The sequence below is a fragment of the Pagrus pagrus genome (assembly GCF_965226575.1).
Source record: "Pagrus pagrus genome assembly, chromosome: 19".
Taxonomy (NCBI): domain Eukaryota; kingdom Metazoa; phylum Chordata; class Actinopteri; order Spariformes; family Sparidae; genus Pagrus; species Pagrus pagrus.
In genome coordinates, this window is record NC_140203.1 from 8,808,701 (window position 1) to 8,828,171 (window position 19,471).

Consider the following 19,471-nt stretch of genomic DNA (forward strand, 5'->3'; position numbering starts at 1 on the left):
GGATAGCAGATTGTTTTAAACTCAAAACAGCATTCACGAAACACAATAGCAGCTTTTAGGCCTGGAATCACAACTCAGTTGTATATATTTCTGAAATATAGAGAACAAATTGAAAGGACAATCAGATAGCGGTGTACATTTTTTAAAATGTTTTTTTTTTTTTACCTCAGCCAAACAGTTTATGTTTCCATCCATGTCAGTTTGTTTGTTTGTTTGCTTGTTTGTTTGTTGGTTGGTTGGTTTGTCAGCAGGATTACACAAATACTACTGAACAGATTTCCACAAAAACTTGGATGACAGATGGGAACAGACCCCATTAACTTTTGGTGTGGATCCAGTTAAAGCAACGTTATGTAGAAATTGGCATTTTGTGCAATTTGTGCAACACCACTGTCGTAAATACAGATCTCAGGTCTGTAACAGTTTGTCAGATGTAATGTAGGTGCTAACTACAAAGCAAAACTCATCATGATATAACAATATTATGTGATGAATACTTGTATCTTGAGGGAAACATGTATGTAACGCTGTGATCCTACCCTCTCACTGAAGTTACGTATTGCGTAAACGAGTGATGGGGGGGCAGAGTGGTGAGACAGCGACACCATTCACCCCATTTTTTCTCACTTTCTTTAACATTGCAAGCGTTTTTTGACATTTCCTTTAATTTCTAAGGGAATAATGCATGGATCTTGATTGAAACCATCAGGCTCATTTAGGTGGCTGGTGTCTAAGGGGACTGTTGGGAACTTGGCTGAGGTGTGCGCTCTACTGAGTACCATTCTAGGTTTTTTCTTGGTCATTTTCCATCACATCACAGTAGTATTATTTAGACAAATAACATCTGAATGCCTCCAGCGGGCAGGTTTTTCACATTGAGCTGGTACTGAACATCACTGCTTAGTGCAGTTGTAGTGCTAAAATGACAGATTGCACGGTGATTAAATGAGCTTAACATAACGAGAATCTCAATTCTCATTGTGCCGAATTTATTGCATCGGTCACAGGTGTAACTTGTAACATAATTATCGCGGCATTCCATTTAGTTGATTCACCAGCACTCCTTAAAGTGATTGGAGCAATCAGTGTTATTAGACACACCTGTGCACCTCTTGTTAAAACATGTTGAACAGGTTGCTGTAGGGGAAAGAAGTCTATTAACATAAATTTAAAATGCGTCAAGAAAGCAAAACAAAAACAGAATTAATATACTCGAGATACAGATGGCAGTAATCACCTGCGATTGGTCAAATTACAGCTCGGCAGTCTCAATAAAAGTGAAATCAGAGACCACTCCGGAGTATTTTGTGAGGGATGAAAACAAGGGAGGTATCAGCTGGAATTGTAATCGGCTAATACCACCAGCCGATATTTTAGGCCGGATAAATAATCTTTTTCATAAAATTTGGAACAACGTACAGCAAATAAATTCTCCAAGTGGACTCCAAGGGAACTCAGAGGCAATGATTTTATATGCTCTCTCAATGAGTTCAGACGCTGTCGCTGACCTTTTCAAAGATTTTTTAAAGACGTCTTTTATCGCTATGGTTGTCTGAGCCAGCTGGAAAGTGGGATGAATTAATTCTGAGCTTCTCTACCTCAGGACGTCCATGGGAGATGTGCCGCACTGTGGTTGGCCTGGGCTCAATCTCATGTCTCAAGCTGTGTTTTCTATTAATACCAATGTCAGCAGCTTCTACTGCCAGTAAATCTGCCTGCTCCTTCATGACTTACGCCGAAAAGAAACATGAGCGTTCAAAGCCAGAAGACATAGAGGTGGTTCTCTCGCAGACAGTAAATGTGGTTAACCACAGACGCTCACTCATGTCTCGCCCCCACTGCACAAGGAGTGCAGCAACTTTTAAAATGTATGATTTCATGTGTCCTCTATTCATCTTTTAAGAGATGCTATGAGGGTTGATCCAACAACGACCCAACAGTGGTCAGCCAAACAATGCACAATTGCTAATATATTTATGCAGAAGTGTATGAGGCAGGCTGCAGGGTGTGCTGGAGTCTCCAGTCCTGACATTAGTGATGACAAGACTGGTTCTTTAAAGGGTAACTCCACCAATTTTACACATGAGAGTGTGTTTACAAGTCTTTGGGAGTATTCCTGCATATGTGAATAAAGTAGCACAAAGCCTTTTGTGGCTCCAGAGGAAGCTGCATGTAATCTGATAAATTGCCTCCAGTGATGTCACTCAGTGGCAAAGTTGCATTGTGGGTAATCTAGGCACATGCTTTGTCCACTGATTGGACTCATTATGGACTGTTTAAAAATATTCTCACAACTACTCTCCTTTCCTCACCAAAGCCAACTTTGTTGTTCTTTCCTCAATCACCTTTTATTTTAGTCAAAATAAAGCTTTAATTTAAGAAGGATGTGAAAATATTCTGGCTCTACACACCGTCTCTCCCTGCTGTCTCTCTCTGCAGTTGCTGGCCTCTTCATGCTACTGGGTTAACTCAATGAAGAGAGTCTGTCGCTGATCAGTGGCTCTCATTTGAGCATTAAATTAGCTAAATAAAATGACAAAAATCGTCCCAAAAGACATTACAATGAACCGAGCCAATCGCTATCCAGTCGCCCAAGCCTATAATTCACTCACTGATTTGTCTGTGAAATTCAAAACACTCCCAAGTTTATTTCAGCGTCTTTTTTGATAAAACCAAACGGAGAATGTTTTGAAAAGGTGATTTCAACTCTGGATAAAACATCCTGTTGCCAAATGAAGACTGTAAACGAGTTTTACACGGACGTCAACACCATATGTCTTTAAGATGTTAGCCACTCGGCTTGAGGCACAAGGCCTTAATGTTGACAACAGTGTAACATCTGGGCTCACTCATCACTGGCACCAGACTGTTTTCTAACATGGAAATATTGTGGAATCAGGGACAAAGAGATAAAACTTCCTTAAACTGCATGTTGGCATCAGATCAGCTAGGAAGCAAGCGCCACTGTCTCTCTGTTTTAGTGTGCTTATGTGCTATTTGCATGATTAAAACCTATTAGTGGACGACAGCCATGAGGAATCACCAGTCTGACTAATCATGATTTGCGTTTAATAACTCCTCAGGACGTCTGACCTGCAAGTCCTCGACTAATGTTTTCCATATTGAAGAGCATATTAATCTCATCTACTCTTGGCGGTCGGGGGTTATTATTGAGCTACTTTAAAAAGATGTTTTTGATTGTTTTAATTCATGCTTCTGGGTCACAAATTAATGCAGCTAATTAATGTATTTTCTTAACTTTGAAGCGTAATATCTCGAGTGAGGCCATTTTTCCAGAGGCCTGATAGGGTGGAATATTTTCCCTAAACATCAGATAATCCTGCTATGTAAACCCAAGCAGTGGGTAGCAGGTACCCCAGACAGGAATGTTAATGAGCGCTGCTTATCCAGCTCTATGTATAATAGGCTTATGGCACTTCAGCTAGCGGCGCTCTCCGCGGGCCAAACTCCCACTGTGCTCAGTCATCAGCCACTCACACTCCTGTGTGGCTGCGTCATGTTATATTTGCTTTCTCCTTTGAAAAATCACTGTTTACTCACTGTCATTCATAATCTGTAATCTATCTAAGATTAACCCCTAGAAGATGACATTCAAACATTCAGTATCACCCAGTGAGGATCTTCACATCACAGTGAGGCAACATCCAGAGGTGCAGGTGCAGAGCAGATGGACTGTCCTGGTCCGCTGCCTGCTTCCCATTTATTATCGCTGCTCACTGGACTAGCAGCCCTATAAGCACTTTGGATTGATTATGTTTGACAGTTGCACCCATGTAATCTAAACAGTCAGACTGCTCTGACAGTATGTGTGTGTTTAAAGTGTGAACAGTATGTATCTGTATCCAGACTCCATGGCCTGATTCTAGTTCAAAAATAATACAAGACGGTAACTTTCACTGCCATGTGTGACAACCTTTAGAGAGACCTGTAGCCACGTATGCACACATTCACCTTTACACACACTTTAACATAACTTACATCCTTATTCGGCCCTGAAAATAAATTGTAGCTTGCAGGCACAGGTACACTGCCTCTGACATGGGGGTGTTATTGCCATCAATGCACTATACTGAGATGTTTATTTACAGTGTTGTTGGCTGTCTAGCTGTGTTACAGTGACCTCTGTTGGTGAAGTGACAGCTGTCTTGTGTTTCAGGGAGCGATAGGGCCCGACGGTCCAACAGGAGAGATGGGGTTAGAGGGCAAGGCGGTAAGAAATCTGCTTTGATTGCATGAATCAATCATCATTTTTTCTGGTTGATATGTAAAGCTAGAAACAGTCACAAAGCCAAACTGTGCGCACACAAGAGTGAGGACCATAAATTAGCATTTAATAGAAATGGTTTCCTCCTTCATGCATTATGGATTCTTAATGGGAAAAATGATCTTGTGCACCAAAAATAGCAAGCAGCACATCTTCTCCAGCCACTCAGGAGGCAGGGAGTACACAGCAAACTGACATCGCTATCTCTCATCCCTCCCTTTCTCCGCAGGGTCTTGATGGTCCTCCAGGAAAAATAGGTTTCCCTGGACCACAGGTAAAGCACTGGGGTATATTTCTGCTTTTCCACTCCTTCCTTTCGCATATATTTCTTGGTGCTTATGTTCCTCTGGAGAGGCGAGGCATCAGAATGATTTAGAAGAGCTGCATGATACCAGCAGCATGGAGGCCCACAGTCAGATACACCATATTAGTTTGGAGGAGAAAAGTGTCCTTGGACGGTTTTCAGCAGACTGTGGGCCAGATTTACATACGTGTCCATTGGTGGGATTTGAGAATATTTACCCAGCCTGTAATTAAACTTCTGGAAGTGATTTGAGCATAAATAAATCCATGATCTTTATGCACATTGTATTCTCCATTGTATCATAATTGATGTTCAGTGAAATAGATGTAATCAAACAAAACCTATCTTTTGATATACTTTCTTTGTCTACTACAGTATTGAAATGTGAGCATCATGCTGATCCATGCTAATGAACCCTGATCCGATTCATCCGGTCTCACTAATTCCTTCTTTAATTGTCTCCCTGCAGGGGAAGATCGGAGAGTCAGGGGAAGTGGGGCCCAAAGGTTTTCCTGTGAGTTCACTATGCTCATACATAGAAATGATACAAATACATTACATAAGAAACGTAGATACGCAATGTACTGTATGTAAATACAGTACAATGGAATAGTATATTGTTTAATTGTAAATGCATATTTGATTCTTACTTGACGTGTGCTATATCTGCTAAATGATGTTTAGGCAGGTAAATGTACTCTGAACTCACTCACCTTTTGTCTCCAGGGTATCCAAGGGCCTTCAGGACCTCCAGGGGACAAGGGAATAGCAGGCGAGCCGGTATGACCCTCCAACCATCTCTCCATCCTTTCGAAATGTTTCTCAGCAGTTTCCTCGCCTTCTCTGCATCTTTTACACCTCCCCTGACATCCCTTGATATCCTTGTCTGCCTCGGTGTCTTTCCCTCTCTCACTCTTAGAAAATAAAATCTTTTGCGGTGTTCCTCAACTTTCTCTTCCCATTTTTCACAACTATACTTCGAAGTACTGAGATTCTCTTTGGCAACAAACAGCAGCCTGGTCCTGTCCTCCCAGCCGTGTTAGCTCCAAAATATCACAGCCAGGAAGAAAATTTATGAGACATATTTTGGTAGCTATTAAGAATGTATTTGCCTGTATTAAATATTTCCTCCAGAGCAGCCAGATAATTGTCTCATCCTTTACACATCTGTTCTGTTGTGGCAGGAGAGCGAACAGCGAGCCTGCTGAGCTGTTTTTTGAAAAGAAAACAGATTATTAATAGAAGCACTAAATCACCGAACAGGGGAAATCTGTGTGATTATTGCCATGAAGGACTGGCTTACAGTCGTACTGTCCTTCTTATGTTTTTTTGATTTGATTAGACTTAAGGAGGCAGAAAGATGGATTAAACATGCGTCAGTTATCATGCACGCTGAATTTAGTTCAGGCAGCCATTCCATCTTTGTTTTCACTGGTATGAATTAATCACAGGCTAATGTTCTCCTGTTTCCTATTAAACAAAACATGGATCTCGAGCCATTACCATCTCAAGAGGACACTCATGCAGCTGAAGGCTGTTTACCTCACACAGCAGACTGTTTATATCTACAATAGTAAAGGCAAATACTATGTTAGAGACTTAATTTAACATGCATTTTGGTTTGTTTTGGCATGATTATGTCAAATATAAGCTATCAAATATGTTTTTATCAGCGCAGTTTTTTGGGATATAAACAGTTTGTTGACGAGCTGTTGTGGCGCCCTATAAATAGAGATTCAATCACAGTGGAAGGACGAAGTGGAGCTTCCTGGCAAGCATCTTTAAATATGAATCCTTTCTTTTACACACTGTTTAAAATCACCTTTACTCCTCCTGATCATTCGTCATTGTCTCAAATATTGTGCTGCACAGCGATAGACAGCACTCTGAGAGAGCTCTGCTGTTAACTTATTCTTTGGGCTCGTTACCAATAATATTAAAATTAAAGACCACACATGTGACTTCAATAACTGTCACTATCGTTTGGGCTGGATGGAAGTTAACCAGGGTGCTAACAGAATTCATATGCACTGATTTTAAGAAGTATTCATTGCAAAGCGACAATGTTTTAGAAGTTTAATCAGTGACACGGTTAGTTGTTAATTCAGAGCCAAACTGCGTACAGATGGTTTACTGATGTATCTGCTGTTGGCTCTTCTACAATCAAAAACTAGAGCGATGTCCTATTTTCTGTGCTTATTAAACGAGATCTGACATTCATCAGTGTCAAATATCCCCAGTTGGTTTTTAATCTGATTGATGTTGTCAACTTTAGGGACCACCTGGGCCACCAGGGACTGTGGGACTGTTGGGAGAAATTGGTCAAAAGGTGAGAGATTTTGCAAACACAATCGCTGCATGCATGCATATTCCCCGTGGATAAGGTCACTGAGTTTCATCTGCATGCACACAAAGGCTATAGTGACTACTAAATTATTAGATATGAGACATCTGTTGTTCTCTTTACACCACGGAATCAATTATGCCTTCTTAAGTATTGAAGTTTTTCATTTTTTTTCTTTCCTTCAGTGTTTTATAAAGGTTCTTGTGCATGTAAAAGATCTTGAAAGTTAAAAGCCAAAGTCCAAAACAACAGGAGCTCCTCTCTTCCAGTAGTTCCGCCTTTAATTCTGTGACTTCCTGACATCACAAAGACACCATGTCACACATTTGCTTAATTTCAGCCTGCATTTGCGGTAGAAGTGAAGCTCATTGAAAGCTGAAAACACGACAGAGCCAACCAAAGATACAGTGAGCGGTGCTGGCTCAGGCATGTGTGTGGGGACCAATCAGAGCAGATGGGTTATTCAGGAGGGGGGGGGAGCCTTAAAGAGACAGGAGCTAAAACAGTGTTTCAGACAGAGGGGGAATACAGAGCTGCAGCACTGGACAGGATGAGAAAGCTGATGTGATTTTTGAGCATTAAAGCATGTGAACCTATTCAAGTAGTAGTAAAATTATGAACCTGACAATGAGCATAATATGTCCTTTAAAGTAATTAACCTACATTACAGGTGTCCTTTTTGTTTTTTCTCTCCTCCCTTTCTCATAATGATAGAACTTATCCCTGATATATTGTTCACTTTTAATCCCAAAGAGTCTTTAGCCCTTCATTTTTTAAAACCATTCAGTATTTTTTTTGTTCATTATCGTTTGTGTGTTTATAATAAAAAGGGTCCTCCAGGCAAGGTGGGGGAACCAGGACTGCCAGGCGAGCTAGGGGAGAAGGTGAGACAATATATTATTGCAGTTTTAATTTTTAATATAAACTGTTGCATGCCTAATTTGAACAAATTATGTCAAACCAGTACCGAAAAGCCCGAAAGAATATTGTCTGTGCCCTGATGTGTTTGTACCTGTGTGTGTCAGGGATCCATTGGACCTGCTGGCAACATCGGAGAGCAGGGACTGATAGGAACGCGGGTACGTTCATCAGCTTTAAGCCATCAAATAGTTTGCATCCTTAACAAGTGGAGCTGTACATTTTAACCTTTGTATGTGTGTGATAACAGGGAGAGCCAGGCCTGGAGGGAGAAGCTGGTCCAGCTGGTCCCGATGGAGCCAAGGTGACGTGACGAATCCTTATTTTTATTCCCGATATGAAGACAACAAACAATAAAGCAGTTGGCTAATGTGCTAGGGATGTTTTTGCATAATTTTGAAGAAACTTATTGTCATGTTTTTCTGTGCATATTCTCAGGGTGAAAAAGGCGACATGGGTCAGGAGGGCGACAAAGGAGAAAAAGGTGAAACTGGGCTAAAGGGAAAGGAGGGCCCACCTGGAAGTCCTGGACTGACTGGCGTCAGAGTGAGTGGCCTCGCTTTTCTGGTCAAATTCATACACACACACACAAACACACACACACACTCAGTCAAACTCATACACACACACTGACTCTCACAGACTCTCAAACCCCATGTTAAGCTGTTTCTTAATTTTGTTTTCTCTCTGAAGGGTCCAGAAGGGAAACCTGGTAAAATTGGGGAAAGAGGCAAATTAGGGTCAAAGGTATGAGCATCAAATCACCTCTGGTGATGATTCTTCACAAACAATGATTAAAATGAATAAAAATGCTTTGTGTTCTGCAATTCTGTAACTTCTCCCTTGCGTTTGTTTAGGGTGCCAAAGGTCTTCAAGGTCACCTCGGGGAGACTGGGCTGGTGGGGAAGACTGGACCTCCAGGTTTTGTTGGGCAGAAGGGCTCTAGAGGAACAATTGGACACGTGGTAAAGTGGAACAGTAATGATACAGATATTTATCATTCATTTTCATAGAATGTTTGAATGCCATCTAATGAATGAATTACATATAAAGTGACTGAAGACTCTATATTTGTTCTCTTCAGGGCGCTCCTGGTCGAATGGGTCAACAAGGGGAACCTGGTCTTGCAGGTTATGAGGTAAGATTGCCTGATTTTAAATGACTGGTGGTTGATTGACTTTGATTTAACATTTAACATAACATTATTTCTTGCGTCTATCTTTGCAGGGTCATCAGGGATCACAGGGCTCTATGGGGTCTCCAGGACCAAAAGGTGAAAAGGTACACGTGTTTCATTTTATAGCCTTGTTTCCACCATGCAGTCCATTTCAGTTCAGTACATCCATAAGTTGTGAGTGGCACCAAAAGAACCACCCTGGTGGTGCCCGATTAGCTCACTTGGTAGAGTATGTGCCCCATGTACAGAGGCTGTGACCCTGCAGCAGCGACCCAGGGTTCGAATTCAGACCAAGACCCTTCGCCGCATTTCATCCACTCTCTCTCTCATCCCATTTCCTGTCTCTCTTCAGCTCATCCATCGATCGAAGCCATGAAAACTAAACTAAACTAAACTAGCATAGTTGTCTCGTCGTTTGCTCTCTGATGTAGGATTCCCCAAACTTGTAATGAACAATCACACCTATGTGCTGTGTGTTGCGAGTGTGTGGATGCGAGCAGAGTGGAGGAAAAGGTTACCAGTTGGTGCATGTCGTCAATCTGGCAGTGGTGTACAGTCTAGGCCACAGAGTCAAGACCAGTCTCTCCTGTTGTTGCCCAACTGCTTAAAAAGTGAAAGGGGTTTTGTGTAATTCTGAGCTCTTAATCTTCCTCCTTGAGTAGTCTGTCCCCAGTATATAGCCCAGCACTAGGTTGGATTGACCACACATCACCTGGAACACCCAATAAAACATCTAACATCACTGTTCTGATTTTCATCGGCAGGGCGAGCAAGGAGATGATGGGAAAGTAGAGGGTCCTCCTGGTCCTCCAGGTGACATAGTAAGTCACACCTGACTTACTTTTCTCCCTCCTTCCATCCTTGGTGCTATAACGTTGTAGAAATCAAATCATTTGCAGTTTACTCATATATTTCATGTTTTATCAGGGTCGTACAGGTGATAGAGGAGAAAGAGGCGAATCAGGAGATCCAGGGTACAAAGTACGTACAGAACCATAATCTCAGGTGATTTTAAAATAACTTATTGGGTATTTGTGTTCATGAGGTCAATGCTCCATCACTCTTTCTCAGGGTCAGGTTGGTGTGGATGGAGAGAGAGGCCGATCTGGAGCTAATGGACAACCTGTGAGTGTCGAAACGTGTGATTTCCACACACACACTTCTGTCATTAAGTCTGCATAAACAACCAGCAGGCACACAGGTCGCCTTTATATGCTTTCATTAACCCAACTGGTCATTTTCAGGGGCAGCCTGGACCTCGTGGGCAACAAGGACCCAAAGGAGCCAAAGGAGATCAAGTAAGGATGTCAAAATAAAAACATTTGTGTGTTTGCTGTGTGTGGTTGAGGGTGACTGTGCTTGGCACTTGGCACTTAATAGGACATTTTAATCTCAATCAGATATATGTTTATGAAAAAAAGGAGAGACAGTCTGCCTTTATTGAGTCTGATTCAAGTGTAGAAAAATAATAGGCATGGCTAATCCTTAGTTTTTGTATGTAATTGAATGATGAGGAGAGTATTTGTTATTTGGTGATTTCACCATGACATTCAACTAGTAGCTGTAATTAGATGTTAGTATTTGTAGTTGGATATGCGGTCTAATTTATTGTCTGTATTGCATTAGTTTCAGTACAAACCTTCAGCCATTGTTGTTCAAGCTTTCATGAGGGCTTAAAGGAGCAATTTGTAAGATATGGCACTAAATTAACTAAAATTATCGCGCTGATGTTAAGTGAAAGACGTCTATGAAAACGTCTGTGTTGAAAGGTGAGATATCCACTGAAGTTAGTATGCTAACCAGCTAGCCCCAGTCCATCCTGACAAGACAAACTATGTTCATGCTTCTATATGGTACAAGCAATTCAGGACAGGCAACAACATGATCAGGTCTCTGGAAAAGTGAAAACTGTAGCTGATATAGCAGAGATCCAACAGAAATATCAATGGTAATCAGCCTAAAAGAACAAGTAGTACTGTGCTGTCATTGGCTTTTTTGGAAGTGGGGGGGTAGAACTGCCACGCTGGTCACTAGCTCCAGTTACTTCAATAAGATTGTAGGTCATTGGCAGACGTGGGACAGTGATGATCAACAATATTCCAGTTTCACCTCAAAAATGTTTTCTCTCTCTCTCTTCAGGGTCAGAAAGGCAAAAAGGGTCAGCAAGGACAAAAAGGAACCAAAGGACCTGAGGTAACCAACTTTTGTCAAAAGACATGTTTTGCAAACAAATAACTTGTGTTTGACAACCACATCTCAGGGATCACTGCAAACAATGTGTGTAAATCAGCCGATATTTTGATTTTGGAATTTTTTATGACTCGAACTGTTGGAGATGGGGCATAAACAAAATTCATGTATACATTAAGCTAAACAGGGGAAATTGATTGCGTTAATTCACTCGAATGAAGACAGATAATAAAAGATTTCTGATAATTCCTCCCTTCTTTTCAGGGTGGGGGTGGTCTTCCTGGTCCCAGAGGTGTGGTGGGCCGAGAGGGACAGGAGGGTGTGCCCGGAGTGGATGGAGTCCCAGGAAAGGACGGCAGTAAAGGCATGCCGGTGAGAGAACCAAAGAAATCCCATGTTCTTTAACCTTAGCTTTGTCAACAGGCCCTTGACGCTCAATATGCAAAATGTGTTGGACAGAACAACCAACAGCTTGACGAATGTGCTATGTTTAGAGACATACCTGTATAGAGTGAGAAATACCACGTTTGTCCTGAAGGTGGTGCTAGAGGAGGGTCGATATTGTCATGAAGCACTAGATGGTTTATCCCCTGGGAACCATGAATGTAATTAACAGATGAGATCTAACTTGTTAAAAGTTGACATCTTGACCTGTGAGTTGCTTGAACAAAGCTTAAAGTGCCCAAAGTGGAAAGGTGTCATCCTGTGGAAAACATGAATACATTAATTGAATTCATGGCTGCCCTGTAGATATCCTGCTCTGGAACAAAGTACTGTTGGGCAGACTATCAGGACAAAAGTTAAGGATGAGTCTCATTCATCTTGCTTTCTTGCTTTTATGACTCTATCTAGGGAGAGCATGGTGATGATGGCGAGACTGGTCTTCATGGAAAAGCTGGCTCACGTGGTAAAACTGGCGTTCCAGGACTCCCAGGAGATCAGGGGGGCATTGGATTGAAGGTAAGAGGGAAATGTAGAATACTGTATAACACATACAGGTTAACAATCCATGAAAAAGTAGAATAACTGTAATGAAATGCCACTGAGTGAGCGAGGTATAGTGTTAGATATAATTTGATCATTCATTCGTCCATCCAGGGTGAGCAGGGTCTTCGAGGCCAGAGCGGACCTTCAGGGAAAAGAGGCTTCAGAGGTGGAATGGGACTCCCAGGGTTACAAGGGGACCAAGGACCGAAAGGACAACCTGTGAGTGTCAGGCACAGATACATACCTACTAAGACCTTGACCAATATGATTTCATGACATTCTGTGTTTGGAGATTGTGCGTTTACTGATTGTTGACTAAATTCTTGCTCAGGGTGATACTGGGGAATCAGGATTTCCAGGAATTCTGGGAGCTTTTGGACCGAGGGTATGTTCATCACCAAACAGCAGCACATCTCCCACAAACACACAGAGACTCCGCCACCAAAAACCAGCCTGTGTTTCGATCTTAATACTTCACTTTTAAAAAGTTCCCTTCTTTATAGTAATATGGCCCACTCTACTGTACATTGACTAAACAGCAATAAAAAAATCTATTCTTAGCGTATTGAAATGACTTCACAACCCGACCAAAAATCCGTTAGAACATCTGGAAATATTAGATATATTAGAAAGTGAGATTTACATGTCTTTTGTAATGATGAAGCAGGTCTCGGTGCTATAAAAATACAATAAAAGTATCAAATATGAAAGTACAACGAAAAAATACACTTGTGTAAAGTCGTGATGTTACAACTACACAGTCAACGTCCTCAGTCACAGCCGTGGTTGCAAAAACACTGACAGAGCTGATGCAGAAACTCTGTGGGCGGTGCCTTCTCAAGCCTGCGGGAGCTGACCAATCAGAGCAGAGTGTGCTTGTCGGGAGGGGGGTCTTAAAGACACAGGCACTGAAACTGAGCTTTCAGAAGGAGGGTGAATAGAGGCGCTGCAGCAGTGGACTGTATGAGACACATATATGTTCTTTAAACAAATAAAGAATGTAAACATTTTAGCGCAGACACCCAAAGCAAATGTATGAATCTAATCATGTGAACTTTTAACAGCAGTGTGTGATGAGTGTGTATAAATGAGCATCTCTGCTGTTTTCAGGGGCCTCCAGGAGACTTTGGGCCAAAGGGCATCAGGGGACCAAAGGGGCCACAGGGCGCAATGGTAAGTAGAGCAATGATCTACATAACACTGATGAAATGCTCTGAAGCTCTCGTTTAATTCTTCTTCTCCTCACTGTTTCTCTCCATCAGGGCAGAGGAGGAGTTGGTGGCCCAATTGGAATTATTGGTCCCAATGGAAGCGCAGTATGTTTTATAACTGATAAACTTTAACATTTCCCGCACTCTCATTCTACACACAACTGACTGTGTGCGTTACTTTACAGGGTCCTAGAGGAGAGAAGGGCAATCGTGGAGAGACTGTAAGTTCTTACCACACGTATTCTTCCTCAGTTTTTTACACTTTGTTTACATTGTCTACTGTGAGAATATTTGATATAATGGCTTAAAATACGTCTTTATGTTCTGTCCCTGAACAGGGGTTGCAAGGACCAAGGGTATGTTTGCACAGCATCGTCTTTTTCTTTTCTGTTGCCATTTGTATTCAATTGTGGACGCTTGATTGACTACATATAACCTCATTCAGCATGTTCTTTTCGTTTTATTAGGGATCTCCTGGACCTCGTGGACCCCCTGGACTTCCAGTAAGTTTCCACTTTTATAGGTTTAACCAAAACCAATAAAAGTTTCATAGGTTAAGCAAACACAGTTTCAGTTTCATGAGTCATTGTCTAAATAACTCTTTTCTTCTTAGGGTCGCCCGAGTATCCCTCTGTCATTTGTAAGTCATGTTCTGTTTGCTGATTTCATTACATCCAATATGGCTGAAAATACTTCAAATATATTGTTATTACACCAACACTGGTGTAATAAGATTTTCTTATTTTGCTGCAGCAAGAAGACGGTCTGTTGTTCATGGATTCACACACCCCACTCAGGACTGAGGTTGGTGGTGTAATGGCTTCAACATCTCTCTGTATTATGTCTTCATATGTTGCAAAGACTCATCATTTTGTCTGTCCCCCAGAAGAAGCCGGTGATGGACCTACCGATGCTGGACCAGGGTGCAGAGATCTTTAAGACCCTCCACTACCTCAGTAACCTGATCCAGAGCCTGAAGAACCCACTGGGCACTCGGGACAACCCCGCCCGCATCTGCAGGGACCTGCACAATTGTGAACAGAAGTTAAATGATGGTGAGGATGCGCACGTTGGGTCGGAGTAAAAGATGAAGAGAAATGCTATGTTTGAATAGAGAAATAATCCAAAATGTGTTCATACTTTCAGGCACTTATTGGATTGACCCCAACCTGGGCTGCTCGTCAGATACAGTAGAAGTCTCCTGCAACTTTACAGGAGGTGGACAGACTTGCCTGAAGCCATTAACGGCATCCAAGGTAACTATGACATAATAACAATCACAATGTCATCAACAAAGAATGAATATTACACATGAGCACATACCAGACTTGTTAACAAGCGCCTGTTCTGTCTGTTTGAGCAGCCAACAATCAGCGTTGGCCGTGTCCAGTTGAACTTCGTGCACCTGCTGAGCTCAGAGGCAGTGCAGCACATCGTCATCCACTGCCTGAACTTCTCAGTTTGGAGGTCAGCTGAGGATCAACCGGCTGCCCAGGGGTCTGTGAGGTTCAAGGCCTGGAGCGGGGAGGTGTTTGAGGTGGGAGGAGAGCTCGAGCCAGAAGTCCTAGAAGACTCCTGCTGGGTAAGACACGTCTTCTGCCCTTTAGTTGGCGTCTATCATTACTTTCAGACTTGTTGTCCTGCTTGTGGTGTTCATGTTATGGTCTTAAAAAATGTCATGTGCATCTGTGTTCCAGGTAAAAGATGGTCGCTGGCACCAGACCCATTTTGTGTTCCACTCCCTGGATCCCACCCTGCTCCCTGTAGTTGATGTCTACAACCTCCCCAACACTTCTCCTGGCTCACATTACCATTTAGAAGTAGGTCCTGTTTGCTTCCTGTGAGGGTTGCGGTGTAAGTCGTCTGACGGTGGAGGGATGGATCATCACCCTTAGGTGACGCCCTCTTGCAGGCGTGGAGATCGGAGCAGTCTCCTCCAATCCAAGCGAGTACAAGCCTCCCTCCAATCAGATCCTGCTTCAACTCCCATTGGACTGCAGACACAGAGGGAGGAAGCACAGGGAGCTGGGGGGACACAGAAGAGCTGAGGTGGAGCAGGGGAGTTCTTGCACTATTAGCTTCTTCATGCTCTTCAAGAAGGATCTCCATATGTACGCCTGCTTGGAGAAAAAAAAGGCTCTATGCCACACATTCTCTCTAGAACATTGCTAAGTGAAGGGAGACCAAGGCCAAGTTAATCAGCGGACATTAGAGTAACTTATTTTTTTAACTGTATACAGTCTGTATACTGTGTGTACTTTTATTTTGGAAATACCAGGAATTCAATTCTGTTAGAAGAGAAGAATTAAAGTAATTGGGATCAGTTAAATGTACATATATAAGTTTGCTTATTATTAACGTTTATACATGTATATCTTATGTAAAGAAATAATCTTCAAGTGCAATAGAAAATGAGAAGATAATTTGATATTTTAAACTTATATGGAAGGATTTTTCAGGGGTGCCATTTTATTTGCTATCGGTGCTCGTCTCCTCGTGATCTTGCCCGTGTGAATGAATCCAGAGGCAAACTGAGGAGAGGTCACATCTGTATTTACTGGTGCTCCAAATGGGAAAACTTTCACTTTCCTCTCTTATGCGAGAAAACCGGTGGCACCCAGTCAGCTCTCAGTAACAACGTCTGAAGCCACACACTGATGCACGCAAGCCGTCCAACATGGAGAGTCAGTGCATTAAATACTTATTGCTATACTTACTATTCTTACATTATTGAACCGGATGCCACTGATGATTAGGGAGAATATCTGCAGTTGTGGAGATTAGAGGTGAGAGTAAAGAAAGGGTATGGAGCTCTAGTTCTCAGTAGTGTTTTATTAATTTCTCTACAACTGTGGAGTGTGAAATCAGGCATCCTTCCTTCCTTACTTATGATAAAAGACAGGAGGTTAATAGTTATTATTTACTCAGCGCCACATGGGACCAGGAGTCTCTTCTTCTACAACACTTACAGTAGACAGACTACAGGTACAAAGGAGAACTGAGCCACAGGAGAGAGGAGAGTGGGTCCATGAATCCAAAAACTAACCCCCTCCCCTTCTTCTGTCCCATCCTCTCTCTATTAATGCATGGTGCTAGTAAGTAAATTATCTAAGGTGCTAACCATAGTGCTGTAATTACACCACTTTGCTCAAATATTCTGATGTTTATAGTGCATGCTTGCTTAGATGAATTTTAAAAAGTCCATATAATATATTGCCATAGCTTCCATAATGCACTAGAATGGTAATATCCCATCCACAATGACATAGTCAGCCATCTGTTCTTTATTGTTCAATGCTGCATTTTACAGAGATGCTTATTTTAATTTGAAAATATTTTGATGAGAATTATAAACACCAAAAAAACAGATTCCCTTCTTTTGTATCCAGTATAAATCACAGGGTCTGAAGTATTTTTTAAGAATAAAGTTTTCTTTTTCTCTGTACAAAGCCCCCCACAGCTGTATGTAATATTTTTTAGAAACACAACTAGTTGAGATAGTTCTAATTAAATAAAAGTTTCTTCGTTGTAGCTGGACACAAGTGTGTATAATTGTGCAAACCTTGCTGTATACAGTGGATCCCCTCTTGCTAATTTAATGTTATTTAATGTTGTTAACGTGGTTGCAGACTGAGCAAATTTCTGTTGGTTGAAGCAATACTACTCTTTCTGACAACTTTATATATCAGTTCGCCCAACTGGTCTTGGAGTTTATAGATTTTTTTATGTGTAAATTTGGGGCTCCAGAGAACAAATTTATTGCAATGTTAATTATCTTTTATTTTTTTAATTTTTTGTTATTTTTTGCTTTATGTTGTTTTTTCCTCTATGATAATAACCAACCATGTACTGTACCAGGACTCTGTGCTATACTATAACTTGTGTTTTAAAGAATTATGCAAATATGTGAAAAATGTTTCTTTCTTTTTGTAAATCTGTTGTAGACATTAAAAACGAGCTAAGAATACCTCACATTTGTACACATGACTCGGAGCAAAAGATTTTCTGTTGCCTTTTAATAATTAAAGCCTGTTTGGAAATATCAGCCAAATACAGTAAGTCATCAAACTCTGAACGAGACCATTTCTGGTGCCAACATCCTTTATCTGTCTACTGTTTATTCATTGTTCAGTGTCCATTTGTTCAATAAATACTTTCAATTTGTGTGTGGATTATTACTTTACAACTATTTGAACAGCTATTTGAACTACCCACAAAAAATCTAATAAAATATCCACTGTTTAAAAGTCCTTGTTAATATGCACCTCCTAACTTGATATTTTCAAGCCTAAGAGTTTTCTGAATGTACAAATAACAATTACACATTCTTGCACACTCAAGATCTTAATGGTTAAGGGTCTGATAATTTGACTTACTTTAATAATGGTACCAAATGTAGAGAGTCGTAATGATGGTCACTGGTTGTGCAACATAACCATGGTATGGTAAGCTTAATTTTAACATGGTAGGACTATTTGACTGCAGACAGGGTAACTTTTCCCACAAGGTAACAAAATTAACACCATTTTTCCCATTGATTCATGAAAACTCACATTACTTCATAATTAGTATTGTTGCCTCATGGGGGGTTGTGGATGTGTTGAGCCCATTGCCTGTTAAGTGGGCACAAAGATTTTCAAAAGTCAAAGTCCAGTGCAACCAGATGTTTGTGTACAGGGGTAATATTTTAAAGGTGCATTATGTAGGATCTGACCACCTGTCCAATTCATATGCCAAACAAATAGGGGGCAGCATATCACCAGCATTACAGCTAATTGCTGCTAACTGTAGCAGCACCAACACAAACCCAAAGCATCATAATTTGACGATCTGGGGATGAGACTCAAAAATCACTTATCTTAACCTGTTTTAAAAGTAAGCAGTGTTGCTTTAAACAAAAATGCTTACATATTGCACCTTTAATGAGAATATGTACCATGTGAGCACAACGCTCTTTTGACTAGATTTTGACACAGAGCTCCTCTACATGACATGGCCACAAAATTAGACTACCAAATAATGCCGGGCCCTTGGCTGATTTTATACTGTATTGGCGCAAATCCCATCACAAATCTGCAATTAATCAATTACCTCATAATACAGTGAGGCTTTTGGAGGGTTGGAGGCCTGGAGCCGTCTGCCCACATTGCTCAGCCTGCTTGGGCTGAGCCAGTTATGGGAGAAAAGGGAGTGGTGGGTGTTTCAGATGAACTCATAATTATGGTCATCACTGTGTGCTTGCCTTGGACACCAGCGTCATGTCTATGAGTGTGTCTGTATCTGAATGTAGAGCGAACACAAAAGTATATCTGCTTAGAAAATTAGATTGGTGGAGGCAAAAGCCACATGCTGCATCTTAAAGGAAGAGCAAAAAGCCTGCAACATGGTTCATCTGGAGTTCATTTTGAAACTGCACTCAATCCAGGCTGAAATTAAGAGTTACACCGCTAGATGTCGCTATTGTTGTCTGAATGAGTTTCATGCAAGGCTGAACCAGCTGGTTACAGGTTGCAGATGTTTCCTGAAATAAATAGGTGAACACCCAGGCAGACAGTAGTCGTTACTGTTTACTGGATATCTACTAAATGCTATAATTAGTTTGTCAGAGGAGCCAAAGTTAATTACTCAAAGTAACACACCCAACACCCTCGCCACACACGTACAAATTATCCTTAAAAGTACTCTTTGATGAATATGTCAACACACGATTAAGTTTTGCACTGCTTTAGCTATATGTCCTTTTTATTTACGTATACTTTGTTGAGGATGCATGACTAAAACGGGCCACAGATATATGCCCCTCGATTCTGAGCAATGTAACTATGCAGTTTAACTATACTTTATATCGTGATGATGTTTATATGTCGAGGAGATATGGATTCATGGCCCCACTAAATAAAAACACGTGATTTTCTCCTAAAAGTGTGCTGTCAGAGGCGGTAACATGACTACATGGCAGGAGCAAATTCTTCATCCGACAGCGACTTTATTTTTGAGCTTGCATGCCCCGCCCCCAAGTGTTTGTTTTGGCCAATCGTTTGGTCCCAGAATCCAC

At 41.4% G+C, this 19,471-nt stretch overlaps 1 protein-coding gene across 2 annotated transcripts in view; it reads left to right on the forward strand.

The window, feature by feature from the left end:
• The window catches only part of col27a1a (collagen, type XXVII, alpha 1a), a 75,809-nt gene extending 58,229 nt beyond the window's left edge, over positions 1–17,580 (forward strand). The window contains exons 29-61 of one of the 2 annotated variants that reach the window (XM_084383017.1): positions 4,178–4,231; positions 4,515–4,559; positions 5,059–5,103; positions 5,316–5,369; positions 6,865–6,918; positions 7,764–7,817; positions 7,959–8,012; positions 8,102–8,155; positions 8,290–8,397; positions 8,545–8,598; positions 8,709–8,816; positions 8,936–8,989; positions 9,079–9,132; positions 9,793–9,849; positions 9,956–10,009; positions 10,100–10,153; positions 10,273–10,326; positions 11,168–11,221; positions 11,483–11,590; positions 12,071–12,178; positions 12,317–12,424; positions 12,537–12,590; positions 13,316–13,378; positions 13,468–13,521; positions 13,602–13,637; positions 13,755–13,772; positions 13,884–13,919; positions 14,030–14,056; positions 14,170–14,220; positions 14,303–14,471; positions 14,563–14,672; positions 14,780–14,998; positions 15,114–17,580. In XM_084383017.1, coding sequence (XP_084239143.1) covers positions 4,178–4,231; positions 4,515–4,559; positions 5,059–5,103; positions 5,316–5,369; positions 6,865–6,918; positions 7,764–7,817; positions 7,959–8,012; positions 8,102–8,155; positions 8,290–8,397; positions 8,545–8,598; positions 8,709–8,816; positions 8,936–8,989; positions 9,079–9,132; positions 9,793–9,849; positions 9,956–10,009; positions 10,100–10,153; positions 10,273–10,326; positions 11,168–11,221; positions 11,483–11,590; positions 12,071–12,178; positions 12,317–12,424; positions 12,537–12,590; positions 13,316–13,378; positions 13,468–13,521; positions 13,602–13,637; positions 13,755–13,772; positions 13,884–13,919; positions 14,030–14,056; positions 14,170–14,220; positions 14,303–14,471; positions 14,563–14,672; positions 14,780–14,998; positions 15,114–15,260 — 2,373 coding nt within the window. In that variant the 3' untranslated portion in view covers positions 15,261–17,580. The remainder of the gene's footprint in view (positions 1–4,177; positions 4,232–4,514; positions 4,560–5,058; positions 5,104–5,315; positions 5,370–6,864; positions 6,919–7,763; positions 7,818–7,958; positions 8,013–8,101; positions 8,156–8,289; positions 8,398–8,544; positions 8,599–8,708; positions 8,817–8,935; positions 8,990–9,078; positions 9,133–9,792; positions 9,850–9,955; positions 10,010–10,099; positions 10,154–10,272; positions 10,327–11,167; positions 11,222–11,482; positions 11,591–12,070; positions 12,179–12,316; positions 12,425–12,536; positions 12,591–13,315; positions 13,379–13,467; positions 13,522–13,601; positions 13,638–13,754; positions 13,773–13,883; positions 13,920–14,029; positions 14,057–14,169; positions 14,221–14,302; positions 14,472–14,562; positions 14,673–14,779; positions 14,999–15,113) is intronic. The other variant, XM_084383018.1, reaches the window with a different exon arrangement.
• The last annotated feature ends 1,891 nt before the right edge of the window (positions 17,581–19,471 follow it).